General features: G+C 38.0%; 1 protein-coding gene across 6 annotated transcripts in view; it reads left to right on the plus strand.

Annotated features, from left to right (window-relative positions):
* Nucleotides 1-20,341, plus strand: part of LARP4B (La ribonucleoprotein 4B) — a 58,415-nt gene that overhangs the window by 11,272 nt on the left and 26,802 nt on the right. Inside the window, exons 2-3 of one of the 6 annotated variants that reach the window (XM_055805089.1) lie at nt 3,493-3,605; nt 7,611-7,745. In XM_055805089.1, the coding sequence (XP_055661064.1) occupies nt 7,665-7,745 (81 nt within the window). In that variant the 5' untranslated portion in view covers nt 3,493-3,605; nt 7,611-7,664. Of the gene's footprint in view, nt 1-3,492; nt 3,606-5,582; nt 5,681-7,610; nt 7,746-13,202; nt 19,163-19,507; nt 19,688-20,341 lie in introns of those variants that run through there. The other 5 variants (XM_005233931.4, XM_055805088.1, XM_013296471.3 and 2 more) reach the window with 5 other exon arrangements.

The following is a 20,341-nucleotide window of genomic DNA, read 5'->3' on the forward strand; positions in this document are numbered from 1 at the left end:
CATTTGTCTTGAAGGCACACAATGCTTTTACCCGGGCATAAAAATTTCTTCCCAGTGGGTTACTCCTGTCTTGGTAGAACTCCTAGTATTCTTAAATGGATTTTTTTTTTTTTTAGATTGTGTACTACCAATCATGTGGTGCATTGCATTACTGAGGAGGATATGATCCACAGACTTATTAGTTCATTTCTTGAGTGCACATCAGATGATACCTGTGTATACCTATCATCTCGGGGTGCAGGGTGACTGCGGAAATTCTTTGTAAGACCTTTCAGTATAGTGAAAAAATCTCCTTTTATTTTAAGCATATATATTTAAAATACCATGCATAAAAGGCTAGACATAAAAAAGGTAATCAGGATTATTTGGTGGTGGAGTAATCTTGTTATCTTCAGTGTACTATAAAGATCTTTCTTCCTGTTGTTTGAGATTTTGTGAGTAAATAAGACTGTAATTTTACCCCCTTCATGTTTTTCTTGCTCTTGACTGAAAGTTTTTTGTATACCTCTGTATAAGGTCCTTATCATTTACCACTATCAGGTCTCTTTACTATTTTATCACCTTGCTTATAACTTCTTGTTTGGACAACTAATTACTATAACAATCTGAATTTCTAGACTTGTGGAGTAATCGGTTCTGGTGTGCAGTTCCATCATGTGGGATTTTGTATGAGTTAGAAACCTCAGTAAATGATGGGAGTTGCAAATGGCATGTGAAGCCTAGTGCAGAAATGTTTTTGTAAAACTTCAAATAAGGAAATGCAGTGTTCCCTTTAAATAGCAGGGTTTACTGTTTCTCTTGATCTCAGCAATTCTTAGAGGAGAGACCGGGTTTGAAGAGATAGCTAACAGAATTACAGAACAGTTTTGAAGGCTATCAACCTTATAAAGAACAGAAGGTTTTTTTTTTTAAAAAACTTGTGAAGTAGATGCAGCAGCAGCTCTAAACCATTTGAGCTGGTATTTTTAATTGCAAAATGTTAAAAACGTACAGCATTAAGGTTTAGGTGGTTTTTCTGAGACAGTGCGCTTCTTGCTGACACCTCACTGCCCATGTGGGTTTTAAAATGCCTTGCACCTGCCAGGTACCGTGTTACTGGTTTGCCCTTGGTGCTTGTGTCCATGCCCTCTTCAAGAACCAAAACGCTGTGGTGTTCTGGGTGCTGCCTGGGAGGTGCCCAGGCATAAGTAATGTTCTTGGCAGAAAGGAAAACTGAAACAAATCAGATGGTACTTTTCTTGGGTTTTTTGAAATCTATTTTTCCAGTCACCATACTGGCACATACACTGGATGCATGTACATTTTGAAACGTTCATCTGGCAGACTTTGATGAAAGTACAGGGTCACACTAAGCTCCAGAGGTGAAATGTTCAACTTTTTCCCCAACTGTTTAGCTAATTAGCAGCTAAATTTAGAGCCTTGTGGTAATTTTTAATAGTAGTGTATTCAATATTTAACTTCTGTAGAGACACGCTGTGACTAAATATTTATGTCATGTCAGCTGTTTAATTGCTGTTGTGTAATACAGAGTTTACAACTGACATAGGCACAATGATGATTGCAGAGATTGCCAAAAACAGATGTGCTTTTTGGGGTTGTTAGATTATTTATTTTTTTCATTTGCAGCTATTATGTCCAGTGTGGTAATGTAACTGCCTCACAGTGTGTTTTCTTTTGAATAATGCCATCTTTTGAATGATAGGTTGCTTGTCACATCTACTCTGTAAATAAGCTGATTTCCTGTTTTGAAAGGAAGGATGGAAACCCCTGAGTTCTGTCACAGGCTTTCTGTATCAGAATGATACAGCTTTGTATGGTTATTCATCTACAGAATGGTGATGTGCCCCATGCAGCGGGATGATGGTTCAACTCTTAACGTTAGAGCTTAAATCTTTCTTTGAAAGTCTTTTAAAACAGCCATTGATTAAAACTGCAAGCTCAAGTTTGTGTCACTGCTCATAATGCTAACAGAGGGAAACTTGCAGCTTTTCAGAGTTTGCATTTGTCACTTGATGTTCTAGGGCTTCACTATCCTGTGTCTGAGTTAGCAGCTTTACCTGGGCTGACAACATGATTAACTTCTGACAGATTACATATGCCTTGGTAATTCAGAACACATGTGAAACTAATAAAGGTAAACTTTTAAATAGTGTACTTCTGGAAGAGGCATCTGTTGCTTCTTGTATCAACTATGTGATGTATTCAACAGGTGCTAAAACTCTTTTCAAAGCAGAGGTCAGTGGTAGCTCTGTTAACTTCTGCTGTGGTGTTGTGATCCCTGTGAATGTGTAAGAGTGTGAAACACGGTGAGAAAGTATGTTATCTCTGACCCTAGAAAGAGGATTTCTGTCCTGTAACTGGAAGTTTGTTGTGAGACTTAAGTTAAACGATGCACCTGTTAGAAAACACTTTAGGCTTTCTCATGTTACTCGAAGGGTATTTCTGTATTAGCCTTGTGAGAAGTTTATCTTAATCTGTGTTTAAAGTTTCTAAAATGTTTGCTGGGAAGAGTTCTGCACAAAGCCAAGCTCAAATCTGTTTTTGTTTGTGCTTGCTGGAAGAGCAATGAAAAGGTCTTTTATTCTAGTGAGCTTTTTTGTTTTATGGTGTTGCTGTTTGCAGTGTGAAAGTTAGTTGTCAGCACTTGCATTTGTAAATCTCTTTTTAAGGGCTGATTACTCTGGGCTGAAAGTTGGCAGGCAAGATCTCAGCCCTAGAGCATTGTTTGGGGTTTTGCATGTTTTTAAATAACAGATCTATCTGACAGGTTTGATTGAGAGAACGCATGCTGCTACTCATACTCTTACAACTCTAGACAGCAAAACAGACTGTATCAAAGCACGCTTTGAATATGAATTAGAGAAATTAGAGAGGAGTACTAATGAAAGCAGGAGAACTGGGGGATACACGGGGGGGGGGGGAGGTTTGGGGGGGGGGCAGTAGTGGTTTTGTTGGCTGTGTAACAATTGTGTAGATGTCTCTTCTGAGCTGTTCGCAAGGTTGTAGTGTATGTGGATGCAGTGTGTGTTTAAGTATCTTCAGACAGTTGAACATTAATTCTGCCAGTACTATAAGATACCTAAACCTGAACTAAAATGCGGTGTAAAGGTTGGCCTGATGTTGGCACCATAATAACACACAGGTGGCTTTTTAGATGAGAGCAGTCCCAGCTCTGTTTAGCTTGGCAGCCAGACAAGAGTGATCATATGGTTGTGTGCACTTACCTGTATAGTTATCCTTTATATCTGGTATGTTCTGAAGTGATGGAATTATAACAAGATGCATTTGACAGTGTTTCCCAATAAAGAACCACGTTGTCAACTTAAAAACTAAACCAAACCAAACAAAAACCACACACTAACAACCCCCAACTCTTTATTTGTGAAGATGGTTGTGGATGTTGCAGAGGGAAACCAGTAGGCTGAAATATGTGCATCTGTGTCACTTTGCCAGGTCTCAGTCCCTCCTGAGAATGTTCTTCTAACTCCTCAGATTAACCGCTGCTGACCAGGTGCCCACAGAGACAAGATCTGTACAAGTAGGAGTGAAGAGTTACTGCCCTGCCCCCATTGTCTTCTTTCTACTGAGAAAACAACTGTATTAAGGTGCCCTTCTCTTTCCTGTTGCAGTTGCTAATTTAGGAGACTGAGCAGTGTATTACAGTTTCAGGAACAGTAAGGACTTCATGCTTGAGTGTTATGCGGTTTCTAAAGAAATGTAGTTTTACCTATACTTTAAACATCTGGGGGTAAGCGTCTTGACTGCTTACAAACCAAGTGCAGACTGCTTTTGATAAGCTTCAGAATAATCCATGCAGTTTCTCTTCAGTTAGGTAGTTCTTCAAACAAGTATTTGCATGTCTCGAGAGTAACTTTGCTCTTTACATAATATATCTGAAGTTGTTGAACTTGACTAATTACTCTGTGATGACCAAATGGCAAGCCAGAAGGAAAAATAAAGATTTACTATACATACAGAACTGAAATTATATATAATATTACAATGTTAAAATTGTGTACTTCTAAATCAATTCATAAATGGCAGCTATTCTGTAGAGTATGTGACTAGACATAATTTGTGGAGAAATGAATATTCTTTTTGTGAATCTGCTTGCTATAGACTACAGATATTATTTAAAAGCTTACTTAAGAGTTTGTGTGCCTCTGAAGGTTTTTCTTGTGGGTTTGTTTTTTTTTAATAACTTGAATGAAAAAAATTGCAGTCTACTTCTGACAGCTTAGTGTTCTGCCATAGGTATTGCTATCTCTATCCCAAATGGGTCTGCTGACTTGTATTTTCCTCTTGAATGCCTCCTACATATTGCAGCAGCGTGTATGTATGCAAAGATATGGTTTACCAATCAGCAGTTCAGTGCATCTTTTGAAGTGGTGGGCAAGTTCACTGTTCAGTGAGATAATGAATTTTATTGGTGCATTAAGATGCCACATTTAACTGGCTTGCGAATTTGACTATTAAACTAGCATTAAAAGAGGATAAACTCTCTTCCAAACGATCCATCCTGACCTGCAGTTTCTAGTACTACCATATAGTGATTATTGTACCTCTAAATAAGCTTGTGAATGAAGGTATGTATCAATACTAAGGAGAAACATGATAAAACACATCCTGTGAAGAGCCTTTAACATTTTGTGACTTTCAGTGTTTCTCTACCTAAAGTAACACTGCCCTTTCCACACTCACTGTATTCTCTGACATGGTAGTCATGGAAGCCTGCAGTCACATAAGTTTTATGCCTTAAGAGACTGGTAAGTGACAACTCTGTGGTGGAAAAGTTGATGTCGCTAACTTTCCAGAACAGCCCTGCACATTAAGTTGTGAAGTATATCACAACAGATGGGATTTTGCAGCAGAGCACTTGACATCCTGAGGACTTGTAGTAGTGTGACATACTAAGTGAAGAAAATTGCAAAGGAAACTTAAGCATTTGGGGTCTTTCTGTATGGCTTATCAATTTGCTGAAAGGCAATAGCTGGCTGATGTTTAAAAGCATGGGACTTAGAAGGCAGATCAAATTTTCTGTTTAAACAGATTATGATAGTATCTCACTCGTTTTGGAAGTAATCTTGATCATTAAGGATCAAAATGCAACTTAAATATATGGGTTTGGCATTGAAGCTATTAAAAATTATTTGTTCACAAGGTGAGTGGGTTTGGTGTGTTGTGTATCATAAGAAATCTGTGTAACTAAAGAGAATATGATTATTAGTTTGACTAATCCAAACAAAGTTAGGTAGAGCTTCAATCTAGACCTAGCTTGTGGTAAGTGTCTTGTGTAATCTCATCTAAAGGACTCCTGAAAAGCAGTAGAATGATGTGGTGCTCTGATTGTGGCTTGCCTAAGAAATTGAAGTTGCAATGTGCACATTGCAGTCATGCATCATCTATCAAGTTGGCTAACAACTTGTCTACACTCAGCTGAAATTAATGATTTAGCTGAGTATTTTGTGCTTGATGGCCAGTCAGCAAATGCTTTAAAGGATATAGGTGTAATAGAACTTTACTCTTGTTTGACTCGCATGATCTTAGCTGTTTTCCTTCCATAATCGATAGGTTTATGAAGTACTGGTGCTAAAACTACATACCGGAGGATGGAAGATATTGCAGCATGACTGGGGACAAGTTGATCCTACAAGGGAATGGGGATGTGTGAGATAAGCAGGTGACATAGAGGGGTGCAAAGAAGTACCTTGTCATTGATTTGGGGGTCAAAATACTGAGTAGATAACATCATTGCTGACTGGAACACATTTGTCTTTCTGTAAAGGAGACTTTAGCTGGTGAATCTGGACTAATGTACATGTTCAGGGTATAGTATGAACAGCAGTGGAGATCATATACAGTCAGCACAAAATGTGTAAGAAGCCTTGTGGTTTTTTAGAAAAATATTAACCTAAAATTTTAGAAGGCTAAAACCAGTTTCTTTAAAGAATATTAGCAGAAGCATTCTCAAAGAAGCTTGAGACACCTTCCACAGTGTTAATGTGCACACAGCTTCTAATGTGTGGGTTTAAGTAACAGAGTCTAGCTATTTAATACTTGCTTTTGAAAAATTGCCTTAATCCTGTGAATGGTTGTTGGTTATTTTATAAAATACAGACATCTGGAATGAATTCCAGACTTCCTGCCAGGTAGACTCTGTGTATGTTCGTGTGTGTGTAACACTGCGAGGGGCAGTATAATTTTGTTCTGGTGGGTTTTTGTCTGTATCACTTCTCCTTTCTTTAAGTAGTTTCTATTCCAAGATGAGAGGCAAGACGTTAGGAAAGAAATTTCTGGGAATGTAATAGTGACACAGTGCGTGTGTTTGTTTCAAAAAACATGTTTTTCATGCTGACTTTGCATCAATAGTGAAGTGATAAGCAACTGTTCATCTAAGCTGACTATTTCATCCTGTCGGAATGTCAGTATATTTGTTTCTTCAATGGTGCACGCAGAATATCTTATCTTCTGCGTAACCCTGTAATAGAATGCTTGAATCAGTTCAAAGGTGAATGTCATAATTTTATTTAAAATTTTTGGACTGTATTCAAGCAATTGTATAAAAGGCTTTTGCTTTTGTCCATTTCAAAAAATAGTATAGAAGAGATTCCATGGAAGACCATAACACCATAGACTGAGAAATACTTTCCAACTCCAGTCTTTTCTGATCAAGATACCCTGAAAGGTGCTTATGCTGCTAAAGAATAGAATCGTACAGTCGCCTTCTGTGTACTGCAAATCTTGATTGTTTTTTTTAAATGAGACCATAGAGGATCTTACCCTGAAGTTTGGTGTCACCAATTTGGAAGCAATACATTTCTGTCATGTTCTTACAGATGCAGTACTGGAATTTCTGCGTGAATAAGTAACTCAAAGCATATTACAACTTTCTCACAGTCCTTTTGGAAAAGATAAAATAAATTACTCTGATGTTACACCCTAGTATTTACTTTCTGAATCTTCATGCTTCGAATGACTTTCTATCTTCTAAAAGACCAGTAGTTTTGTTTTTTTTTTAAATAAGAATATTAAATAATAGCATCAAATTTCAAAGTGAAGCTGCTGTCAGTTTTTCAACTCTACTTAGTTTTCTACTTGTCTAATCAAATAAAGCAACACTTTAGGCTGATGGAGCAGTACAACTACTTCAGTGTTACTAATCTAGCAGAACTGTTGTAACATGCTTCTTAAAACTTGCAAAGATTCAGTGACTGTCAGAGTAGAAGACAAATGTTGGTTTGTGCCTAAATGCTTTTTAGTAAGTTAAGTAAGTCCATCAGGTGGTATGAAGAAGTCATGGTTTGAAAACCAATCTGAATAATTAAGATGAGAATAAAGTGAAACATTCCCAGTGGAATTTCCCTGCCCAGTGCTGTGGCAAGTGTTCTTGTGCACGAAGGCAGACAGTGACTAGGAACTGAGTGTATCTGCAAGATCGCTTTATCCTTGCCTTCCACCATAACGTTTTCTCTGAATGTGTGATCTTGACCATGTTGTGTGGTAGCTCTTTGGACCATTGGTCTGAATCACATGGCACATCTGGAATGGCTGTGAGTTCTCAGGAATTTCAACAACCACTTACAGAATCTTTTCTCTTCCTATTTCCACAGCTTACAAAGGTGACTGGTAAAGTTCTCTCTGAGCAGCCAAAAAGCAGACAGCTCATGACTTCTGATCAGGACACTAAAGTTGTGGCTGAACCGCAGGTGCAGCAAGTACAAGAAGTTAAAGACGGTTCTCATCTGGTGAGTATTACATATTCCCCTGGTGTAAGTGTTGCATGAAACAGCTTATTTACTATGTCTTAATCAAAATTTTATCTCAGAACGTTTTAGAAGTTGGCTGATAGCATTGCAGCTTAAATGCTAGAGCCAGAGCAGTTGAAGGTGGCCAATTCTCCATACCGAGTAGAAGCCTCGACTTAACATTTCTTCAGCCCTACAGGAGATTTAAACAAAAAGCAAGTTACAAGAGTTTGCACTCATTTAAGGTAAAGGGCTTTTTAGACTGCAGAAATTGTACTGCCAATCTTGCATTACGTTCTAGCTCCCAGATTCACATGTGAGGAAAATGCAGGAAGTGCACTTGGCATGTATCTACAACTGAAAAAAGTACAAACCCATACAAATAGGAAATTGGATTCTGTAGCAGGAGTTTTGCTCAGTCAGTTCTGCCAAATGGCACACGTGCTGCTGCTTTTGTGCTCCTGTGCAGGATCCAGTAAGTTGCTTTATGGGATGCTTTTGGCAGATCATACAATAGCTGTTACTGTGTGTATATGTATCTGTGTTGCAGTAGATGTTACATAAGTCTTCAAGAAGACTGAATACTTTGTGTGTAAGCTGTAACATCATATTTTCATCTTTGAAACTGCTTATTGGGAGGAATATTTCCTCTTGGGACATCTTGAAGGGTTTGGTTTTAGTGTATGTTCTGCTAGGCATTTAGCCTGTGCTATACTAAGCAGCAGATGCTTGCTGCTTCAACTTACCTCAGAGCAAGCGCGAAGGAGCATTTTGGAAAACACTCTAGACATGTGTTTTTCTGTTAAACAAGCTAGTGGGGTTTCTTTGTTGTCCCGTCCCCCCACCCCCACCCCCCACCCTGTTTTTTTAAATCCTGTCTTCTTTTCTGCTCTGTTTCACCTTTCAGGTGTGAATTTTGTCTGTTTAACAGTAGAGGAGAAAGTTGAACCCACTATTGGGCCATGCTTTTGGAAGTTGAGCTTTTGTGACTCTTGTTTTTTTACTGTACTCAGAGCAGTAATGCCAAGAAACCAGCATGTAAGCCTGAGTGAGAGGCTTTTGTAGATTTGCTTCAAAATCTTTGAACTGTCAGTGTACTTTCAATAGGTGCATTAGTATTAAAGGTGGTTTGATTAGTCTTCACGTGGCTGGTTCTTTTAATCTGGCATACTAGAATTTTTATGAAACTACATATAAAGTTAGATCTAAATCTTAGTTTCTGTTCTTTAATATTTATTTGGAGAAAGGGAGTAACCATTTCATTCTATTTCAGAAAACCTGCCTGCTCTTTTCCTCAGTAGAGGAGACTTAACGTCAATTTAGATATCTTGGAACGTGTCCATAGTGCTATAGTGGCACATTTAAAATAACTAATTCTTTTGAGACTAAAACTTTTCTTTTGCTAAATATTCCAGAAAGATGAGACCTGTAGTTTATTAAGCTTTTTAAAGTTATACCAGTAACATAGTCTTGTATTCACAGCACCAGAAGGTAATTTTCTTGTATAAGAATCATCAGCAATACATGCTGTTAAAAGTGGTGTTTTCAAGATGGTCTCTTCCATAATTACACGCTTACATGAGTATATTTTGCCAGTGCTTCAGGACTTCACTTGCAAATTTTGGGGACAAGGCTATAGTTTGAGGAAAAGCTTCACAAAGTACAGGAAGAAGTTAGAAAACTAAAATCACTGAGACAATTTCATCTTTGCAAAAATGTGATAGGCATAAGAAAAACTTCTGAAGTCCTGACTCAATTGCATTTAGCAAGTACGTGCTTCAGGTTATCTGAAAATCACCTGCTGTTCCTTCTGTGTCTTAATTACTTTGAGAGCAGAGGGCTAGACTGCATAAAGGTATAGATTCATGTCTGTGGTAATCCCTGGTTTTATGTATATTTGGTATGGGGCCATACTACCATGGTATCTAGTGCGATTTATAGGGATGTCATCTTGTGAACGTAAAAGAAATTTGCTGAATTACATTCCCTAGCTATTTTGGCTGTGCTGTTCTAGAATCTGGTGATACCTAGTCTGATTGCTGTTGTGGCAGTTCAAGAGGAAGGTTGTAGAATGTCTGCTGGAAATTTTGATACACCTCTATAGATCCTGGAAAAATAACTCCCTGTATGCTAGTCTTACCACATGTAATAGCTACAGAATTATTTTTGTTACATCTTTTTTTTAATACTAACAATAAATAAATCATGCAAATAGTCTATTTTCTGTGGCAGAAATAAAACTTAACACATGTTCTACTGTCAGTAATGTTGAACAGATAGTCAGTAGTCACTGAATTAAAATGAAAGTTTTGATGTTGTGGTGGAACCCTTCAGAAATCACTTTCCAGGACTGCTTATGTTAATGATATAGAGGTAATTTATTTACTAATAGTTTAAAAGGCTTAACCTTGTGGTGAAGGAGGCAAACCAATTTCTTCTGCTTTGAAGTAGCTATGGAACTATATGCTGTTTAATGCCTAATGTAGATTGATTGCAAGCTTAGTATGGTTCACTTTCAACAACAGTTCCTCTTGAATGGCTGATATTAGTAGTACTTAACAGCAGAATGTTAGTAGTTTAGTATGCAAGTCCATTGAGGGAAATTGTCAGCTTGAGGATCCTCATAAAGTGCTTACACATGCAAATTGGAAGTATATGATTTAGAGTATATAAGGAAATTCTTAGCTTTGATAAATTTGGGAGTTAAATATTTGTTGGGTTTTCTGGCTTTCTTTTTAACCTAGAGGGGTGGGCTTTGTCACTTCAGGTATTGTCTGTAATTGGATATTTACCTATTTTTTTTTTTGTATCCTGATGACAGCTGTTCTTTCCAAGAAAGCCCTTTTCAGACTGGACCCAGGAAAGTCAGTATTAAAGAAATGTGTCACTCCCTTTTGACACTCTTTCCTTTTCTATAAGTAATGCTGTGCTGCTAGAAACTTGAGGTTATTGTTGGAGGGAAGAGGCCAAGACCCAAATGCCATGGTGGAGGTAGTTTATATGACCTGTCTCTGCCAGACAGGACTTAACTAACCTTTAGTGCTAAAGGCATGATCTTTTTCCTTACTTATTGATCCTAAACTCTTCTCCTGCCATGCCCACGTTTGGTGTCTTGGAGCACTTTCCAAGGGCAAAAAAATTTTCTTTCCTTGATTAGCTGAATCGAAGACCTGATCTGGAAATTTGAGGTGAACTTTAGAAGGGAGTCTTGTCATCAAGTGGCAACAGGTTCTGCAAACGTTGGTTTGTTCTAGTGGAAGATATTGCTGTGGTGTCATTTGAACTTGCTGTCTGATTGCAATATAAGCATTGCCCTAGTTAAATCTCTTCCTAGTTGAATAATTATTGGGTGCTGCCATGGGCTTCTGTTAATGGGAATTCAAACTGATGTCATGTGCTGGCTTTTGTCAATGCTTATGGGTGCTGTAATATACATTCAATCATATTGTTGATTCTAAGCGCAAGAAAAATAGCTAGCAAGTCAGAAAACTTAAGATGGGACTTAATTGTACTCCCTAAAATGTTTTTCATAGGAGGTAATATGGAAGGATGGCTAGGGCTTAGAGCTTCTGGGTTGTGTTGTTCAAAAACCCTTTTATAACCCATTCAAGAATAAGCTTCAGAATAAAAAGGGACTGAGGAAGTTACATTTACTAGTTTAATATAGGACCCTATGTAACAGTTCAGTGAAAATCTGGTATAGCATATAATCCTCAGATCATTTGACAATACACAGTATGTGCCAATTAAGAGCTAAGTAGCAGTTTGTATAACAAGTAGGTGATATTTAATAATTCTGAGATCATGAACAGCTTTAAAGAAGAGATGGGAGGATTAGATCTTAAATTGAACATCTATGGTGTCAGCATCATGTAAAGGATCGATACTTGTCAGTGTTTGCTCTTTCTGTCACATTATCATAGATTTAGACCATAAGTGCTGAATAGTTCTGCACCTGGTGGCTTGTAGTGCTAATGTTTAATTGGTTTAATGTGTCAAATGTCTATTTAACCTCTTTAACAGTCAATTTAACCTTGATATTTTGGAGGGAAAGTTAAGCAATCTGATTAGTTTCCAAAAACCTTGCAGTAATGAAGCTGTGATGTCTGTTGTGATGCTGTTCTTCTCCCTCAGCTGGAGGTGGGCATGACATCAAGTATGGCCTAGGAATACAGGATAATTGCTTTCCTCAGAACTGGTTACAGTTGCATCATCATAGAAAAAGTATAGATGAAGTTAGATGTCTGAAGGTTGTAAGGACTTTAAAGCTAGACTGTATTTTAAAACTTAAGTATGTAAGACTGTATATGGGATAAACCCATATTCCTTGACAAGAATTAGGGACGTGTAGAAATGAAAGTAGCTAGGTAGGTATATTCCTATTAATAAGCTTGTTGACTTCTTGCCTTCTGTGTAGGTGTGTGCAGAACATAGGACTAAAACGCTTATTAAAATTGTTCACATTACGAAAGTGCAGCTTCTGCTTCAGAGCAGTTCTTTTTCATGGAGAAGGAAAACCTATTTAGGCTTCGAGTAGATGAGAAATATACCTATAAAGGAAAAAAACTAACAAAATAAACAAAACTCGCCCCCAGCTGAGCTGGGCACTGAAGTGGCAAAGCAGAAATTCTGGTAAAGTGCTTTTCAATTCCGGTGGTGGTGTTTAGCTTAGCCAGAAGGCTTTTAAGTCTTACTGAACCTTGCAAGTTAACCAGCCAGCCTTGGGTAATGTAGCATAAATTTATGTTGCTGTTTTTAATGGTGATCCCACAATAACCAGTATTGAGAAATGTAACTTTGTGAATGTGCACTATAGGTGCTTAAAAATAGAAGTTATCCCTGGAACTCTTAGATAAAACCAGGGGAGCAAGTACAAAATGTGCCTTTGCACATAAGGTTATGGGAAAACTGGAAGTCTGCTTGCCTGAACCACTTCACCCATTTTTCTCCCTATTAGTTGATAGCAAAGTGCTTGTTAAAGCACTGAAAAAGTGGACTTTGCCCTGGTCTGTCTCTTAAAAGCACTTTGTTCCCCTCTAGAAAGCACATAGTTAGTAATGGTTAAATAACAGAGGGGAAAAAATCATGCTATTTGTTTACCCAATGATGGAGTTTTCTGAATAGTTGTAAACTTTGCAAGTATTACTGTGACTTTATGCTGACATTAAAAACAGTTGAATTGTTTGCTCATGGCATTTGTTTAAAAAAAACTATTATAAGTAACTCCCTCCCCATTCCCTGATCTTGGTTCCAGGGAATGCTGAAGAGAGGAGTGATTTGGCATAGCTTTAAGTCTGGATCTAAGCATGTTGAGTAACTTTGTCCCCCTGGAGAATTAAAAAAAAAATGCAGCAGATGGCAGCAATGATGCATCAGACTTCCGATTCTTAAGAGCAATGTATCTGGAGGTGCTTTGAGGCTTCACTTATTGGATAAGATGAGGGGTGGGGGGGCAGGGTAGTCTTCCTCTTATACTATGCAGTTTCAAAGCAGATTTGCTGTGGAGGGGATGTGTCCCTAGCTAATTCAGCAACCTTTCTTTATGGTCAGAGGATTAGCAGTGAATAGGTTTCCCCTGAAAGTTAGCCAATATGTTTTTTTCACATATAGAAATCTGAGTCTGCCTATGGCATTTAAATATATGGCAACCTGTGTTTAAGAATCTAAAGCACGTTATTTTTTTGTTTCATTTGTCCTATAAGCAGAATACTTGTCTGGGGAGAAAAAGCTGCATTGGCAACTACATTAGAGCTTTGCTCTTTTGTGTGTTACAAGTGTTTATAAAGAGAAGTAGGGTAAGGAATGACTCAAATATTCTAATCCATTGTAAAAGCTTCAGAGAAGAGAACAGAAGCATTTCATGCTGTATATGGAAGAGATTCACTGCCAGTCTCTGCTGTTACATGGGAACTCCACTGTTACTGCAGGAGCAGTTCATAGTGGCTGCAGTGCAGACTAAAGTGAAACATTTGAATTTCTAGAGTGATTCTGCACTTGCTCAGTACTACCTTGTAGTTGCAAGCTATTATAAGATTGCAAACAGTTAGGGATAGCAAGAGTTTTTTTTATTTTCTACCTGATTTTAATGCAGCTTGATTCTGCTTACTGTGGTTCAGTGCAGCAGCATTTGTTTTTTTTCTCAGTCTTCAGATGACAACAGGAAACAAAATGCTTGCTTCTCTTTTGTTACTCTAAACAGATGTCAACTTAGTTTACTAACAAGATAGAATGAGTAAAAGAGGAACTGATGCTTGATTTATTTCTATGTTTATAGTAGTAAATTTTCTGTATTTTCGGTCAGAATTAAAGGAAGAGAAGGAGATGGAAATGAGAAAGTGACTGTGGGCTTCTCTGGTAAAGATGGAAATTTTTTGTCTTGGAATTTTGGAAACAAAGCAGAAATCTTGCAGTGTGGTGGTGACTGAGACCATATAGACAACATAAATGAGACTGAGTCATTTCTCAAGCCTTATATAGGCTTTGTGACTTGCCATGAAAGCAGCTGTAAAATAAGTCATAATGACAATCATGCCAAAAAAAAGTAAGGGTAGTAGAGTATTAGAGCATGGATCTCTGTGTATTAAGCAGCCTTTACCCTGCAAGTGGGTACAGTAGAAAATAAAATAGATTTCTTACTAGTTAACTTAAAGCTGTAGTTCAAGTACATCTTTATTAAACTAGCCGTAAAGTGCACAACCAATTGAAAAATAATACTTGAGTTCAATGTATAGCTGAAAGAACATTTGAAATAGAGTTTAAGGGTCTGTCTTGTTTTACTTTCTTCTGTGTTTTCAATACCTTTTAAGTAACAGAGTAGAGTGGTGCTGTAGTGGTACAGTCTGCAAGCTCTCTGAAGGATGGGGTCCAAATTTGAAATGAGAGGAATGGATTTGAGGAGGTCTGAGTGATGTAAGGTTATGTAAAGGCAAAGAACATCTGTTTAGAGCAGAAAAGATTGCTAGGTGTTTTCAGCTTCTTTTATTGGGTTTTCATTTTTGAAAAAACAAACACTTTTTTAGCAAGTAAAGGGACTTAGTAGTAGAAGTCTTTCAGTATGTAAATACATGTGTATAAAGATGTTCTAGCTGTCCTAAGGTCAGAAAGAAGTCTGCCTATGTACAACAAAGAAGACTTACACTGGAGACAGACTTTTGGAAGAAGTAGCGTTTAGTCAAATCACCTTTTAAATTTGTCTTAAGTTTTTTTATAAAAGAATACATACTTTTTTGGTGCTTAAGTATAATTAATCCTGCCACAGTACCATAAGATGGCTAGATGATCTTCAGGCCCCTTCCAGTGCTGTAATCAATGAAGGATTATGTATTTTCTTGTGTGCAGATAACAAACAAAAAAAAAGGGCTTGGAACAGAATTAGCTACTGATAACGTACAATGTCTCCTCAATGGAATACATGAGGTCTTATCTATCTTTAGCCTGCTTTTCCTAAAGAAGTAATCTTGCTAGAGGTTCAGCTCTGGGGGAAGGGAGGAAAAGGAGAAAATTGTCCAAAATGTCTTTGATCTAATAGCTTCCACTGGTTCAGTCTTAAAATCAGATTTAAACGTGTGAAGCCAGAATGCATTTATCCTTGTACAGAAAGGAGGCGTTGTATTAAACATGAAGGCAAGCAGGTTTTTGGCAGATACAGACATTGTGAAAGATGTCATTTAAGCATTTTAATGATTTGGATGAAGGAAACTCTTCAGGAAATGAAACAGTGGAAGTTCATAAGACTTGGTAATACTTGTAAACAGACTGTAATCTCATTAGGAGAATTATTTGGCTTGAATATTACAGTGCATATGATGAAATACTAAAACATGGCTCAGCAACTGGGATTTGGACTTTGAGTGGCAATGACATATGAACCCCTGTATGGTTTTAAAGTGTGCTATTTTTGGCAGCTGGGTGTTGGCTTGTTTCCTCAGTAGCAGTAGAAAGTTAGTTTAGTGTACAGAGGAAGGTGATTTGCAATGAGAAGACTCCTCTGACGCTACTTATTAACCATGGGCTGCTGCTTCAGTAAAGAATTGAGTAACAGCACGAATGAGGAGAAAACCAGCTTGTTGCAAAAATCTGTGGAAGAGGAAGCGCCAGAGTCAAGGATAAGTAAAACTTTATCTTCAATTTTAGGAACTGTGGAAAGCCAGGATCTGCGTACAGTGGGAAGGACAGTTAATGGGGCAGCTGCGATGGTCAGCATTCGGTGCGTTCGTAGTGATGATTGCGCAGCATCAAATTCTAAATCTGGGTTCTGGGATAGAAAAGCAAAATATCAGTCATACAAAACCATGGAGAATACTCCTCGTGAGAGCTCTAGGAGAACGTATGACAGACCTTTTAGCTTCTTTAATTCCTTTAGTCGCCTCCTGAAGGTCTCTGGTACATACAGAAATCTGCAGAAAAGTGAAGAAAATAAAGACAAGTTTTTTAAAAAAAGAGCACCTAAAAAATCTAGTAATAATGGTCAGTACATGAACAATATAGAAAATATTAACAGTAATATTAATGAAAATGTAGCTGCAGAAGAGCATTGCTTGTTTGATCATATTTCTACTTCACATGTACCAGATATCCTAGACAAAGGCTTACAGAGTGAAATTTCCTTAAATAGAAATTTTCTGGAGGGTCATGCAGTTACATGTGACCATTCAAGGCAGAATGAAGTAACAGCAAATGCTGAAGATAGCACGAGTGACAGCCTGCAAAAAGGTTCAAATTCATATGGAGAGAGGTCTCCAACATTTTCCTATCTTGATGTAGACAACAGACAGAATAGAAAAGATAGGGAGTTTTACAGTATTTGTGTTGTAGATGCTGAAGATCTGAAAGGGGATGAAGAGGTGCCAGCTACTGTGCATGGAGAGACTGCAGCAGACATAGATAACTCAGCTGTTACTGATGAAGGAATGTGCAGCATGGCACGACCTCTAGACACTGGGGAGGAATTTCCAATGCAGCAGTCGGCACAAGTGGAAGCTAAGCTTAATTTGCAGAAAGAACTGTTTGAGTTTAAAAAAAAGGATAGGTCAAACATGCAGAAAAAGGAAACAAAGGAATATTGTAGCATAGATACCCAGTCTTCTTACGATAACTTACTGGCTAACAGATGTCAGGTGCATAGGTTAAGTACTGACAATACAGTAACAGATGGCTTAAGGGCGAAAGTATATGATGAAGTTGTCCCTGAGAATCAACAAGAGGTGGTATGTGCTGTAGATGATGCTGTCAGTTGGAATGAATCGCCCCATACAGCTAGTGATACTTTAAAATCTGCAGATGCTGCTGAAGAGAACAGATACAGCCCCGATTCAGAAAACATGAAACACACTGATTGTATTTTCAGTGTCTTGATAAACACTGGAGAATGTAATTCAGAAAAAAATGAGGGAAGTCATGATTCTGAGACTGTACCATTCGATTTAAGTAGGCATCCATTGAGTGTTGTAAGGGAAATAAATACTAAACAGGTGGCAGAGAACACAAGGGGTAACTTTAAGTTATTGTTAGAGTTACGTGAAATGGACAATGATTCTTTTTTGGTGAGTCAACATGCAGAAAATCTTGCTGAAGGCAGTGACTTCCTAAAGCCAGAAAGTGAAGTAAACTCAAATGTGGAAAAGAGAACATTTCAAAGAACATACGGCGATAGCCAAATGTTTGTACCTGACTGTAGTGAACACCACAGGGTTTTGGAAGAAATCTTGAAAGATAAAGAGAAATGCACAGGTACAGTTTTGGGTAGCCGTGAAGCTTTGAGTAGGACTGAAATGCACAAAAACTTGGGAGAAGCTTCTGATTTTCAAACTCAAATTAAGAGTTGCTCTGAAAACAAGACATCAACTGAAGGTGCAAACCACCGTGGCATGGAGGAAGATGTCTGTGTGAGTATTGTTGAGCTAAAAAACATGCTTGAAGAAGCTGGTAGCTTGAGCAGAACTCGATCATGGGTAAGCGATGACACTTTGACATCTCATGAATTACATCACACAAGTGCAGATGAAATGTTCTTAAAGAAAAACAGCCTAGAATCTGGGATTTCACAAGAGTCACCAGGGAATAAAGAAAAAATATGCAGTTATTCAAATTCAGATAACAAATCCAGCATCTCTTCTGTGTCTGTGGAACATGAGGATATGAGTAAAGTGGACATGAACTGTAGACAGGATGAGCAGCAGGGTGCATGTTCCCTCCACACAGTGGCACATCAGTGGAATGCAGGAACTGACCCAGCCAAAACAGCTGGGGATGTAATAGAATCTGTAAAACAGACAAAATTTGAAGTTCACCTAAATGAGACAATTGATAACAAGGCAGAAAATGTAAACCAGAATTTGGATGCTAACATTGTTGATCATGGTAAAAGCCTCTTAAATTGCAGTGAAGTCTTGTCTCATGATCAGAATGCTTACTCTAACTCCGCTGTACCTGCAGCTTTGGACAACTGTGTAAAATTGGTAGATGACACTAAAAATCTGGAAGACGCCAGTAATCTCTTACATAAAGCCCACAATTGTTTACCTTCATTGTGTCAAAATCTATATTCTCATGTGCATGATAAACCAGTAGAAGAGCCTGAGTTATGTCACTGTGCCAGTCCAGAGCCAGAGGTCGGGAACATCCAAGTTTCTGTTGGGCCTTTTACTGAAGTAGGATCAGGAATTTGTGAAGAAAGAGTGTGTGGTGTTAATGAGCGTAATCTGCAGGATGATGAAGTAAAAGAGTGTGTCAGCATCCACTCAGAGGAGGAGAACCTTACTGGTTTTGATATGTCAACTGGGAAGCTAGAAGCTTTTACTACAGGGGATTTAAAGCAGTTAGAGACCAAGACTGCTGAACTGAAAAACACCAGTTACTTATTAAATACTGAAATGAATGACTTGACCACAAGTTGGGAACAGATGCAGTCAGATCACAAGACTTTCTCAAACAAAGAGCTTGGAGTCTTTGTTGACCCAAAGCAGGTAGACAAATATGCTGCTACTCCTTCCTATGAAATACACAGTGCCTCTCCTGGTGCCGCAGGATTTCAGCAAGGCAGTGAGCAGTGTATATTAGACCTGATGGAAGATGCGTTGAGTGACCAAGAGCACTCCTATGAACTGGACAGACAAAATCCCCAAGTTGAAATGTGGTCACATTTTATCAGTCTTCATACTGACAATACTGATTGGACAAAACAGCTGTTTTCTGGCACCGTTACTGCTGGCAATGGTGAATATCTGATGGGCTTTCTATGGAATAATGCGATTTCTAACGATACTGTAAAGAATGACAGGCTGTGTATAGTTAGTGAAGACTTCCAGAATGGACCTGAAGACTTGACAGGTACTTCATACTCAGTGAGAAGATACCCATATCAGCTGCTAACACCAGAAAATATTGGTACTTCGGGATGGCGAGATAAAGACAAACTTGTAAGTATTCTACAAAAGTGATTTGATGTTAAAGCTTAAAGCTGAAGCTAGGAATTAAGGCAAGTCAAACTGGTTTTATTAGGTAGCTATATTTAATGTGTTAACTTGTCTTGAAGCTGACCACTCTTTCCTTTGCAAAACTGAATGCTATACAACATGTAGTGGTTCAGGATGTTGCTGGATATTGATTATTATTTTTTCTTTTTTTTTTTTGTTCTATTTACCTTGTGTGCATGTTCAAATTTTGGGCAAAGTATCTTGATTGCACATTCTCAATTCTGGATGAGCTTGAGATGAACGCTTAAGTATGTGGAAGGGAAACTTTCTACAGACTGGTAATAGTACTCTTTACCTTCAAATAGGAAGAAATGTCTGTGGATTTCCTGAAAGCTTAAAGTTCTTGTTTTGTAGCAATTAGGAAACCTTTTGCTTGCTTCAGGAGGTGATCTTCTGAAGTGCTGTAGAAAGCAGTGGCTGCAGGAGGAGCATGAGGAATTGAGTTAGACTGGATCTTGGCTGGCTGGGGTAAGAAAGAAACAAAAGGTGACCCGTGGTAGCTGCTGCTACTCTTCCCTGCTGAGCAGAACCATTGCTCTCAACAGTACTCTGTTACACAGCTGCTCTTACCTTGCCCAGCAGTTGCAGTCCTGGCAGTGGATCGTACTAGAGTCTTAAGTTTATCTCCTGGGGGGGGAACTTTTGTATTAAAAATGGAAACTGATCAAACTTGTCATCTTTGAATCCTTACTATTCAAGCAGTTGAACACTACTACTTTTCATGTCTGTTCTCAGTCATTCTGTAGATGTGCTTAAGTTGAGATTCTTTAGATCTTTTTACCTTCTGGATATAGACATATAGAAAACATAGTGTTTTCAATACACTATGATAATGACTATTTGAGTGCATGTGTTTCAGAATAATTAAAGCTTCATGAAGTTTTGAAGTGCCCGTCTTAAGCTCTATAATGTTCCTTAAATTCATAAAACAAATCTTAATGAACTTTTTTAGTATGTGTTATTTTGAGCAATACTCTTTCCCATTATAATCTTCATAGTAAAATTTACCAAAGATACTCTGGGTATGGAATATCTTAATGCATTTTGCTCAAACATTAGCAAAACAAGAGAAAACAGTCTCATGCTGCTATCAAGAAAGTATTGTAGGTGCTGGCACTGCAG

This window comes from Falco peregrinus, chromosome 5 (assembly GCF_023634155.1).
Source record: "Falco peregrinus isolate bFalPer1 chromosome 5, bFalPer1.pri, whole genome shotgun sequence".
Lineage (NCBI taxonomy): Eukaryota > Metazoa > Chordata > Aves > Falconiformes > Falconidae > Falco > Falco peregrinus.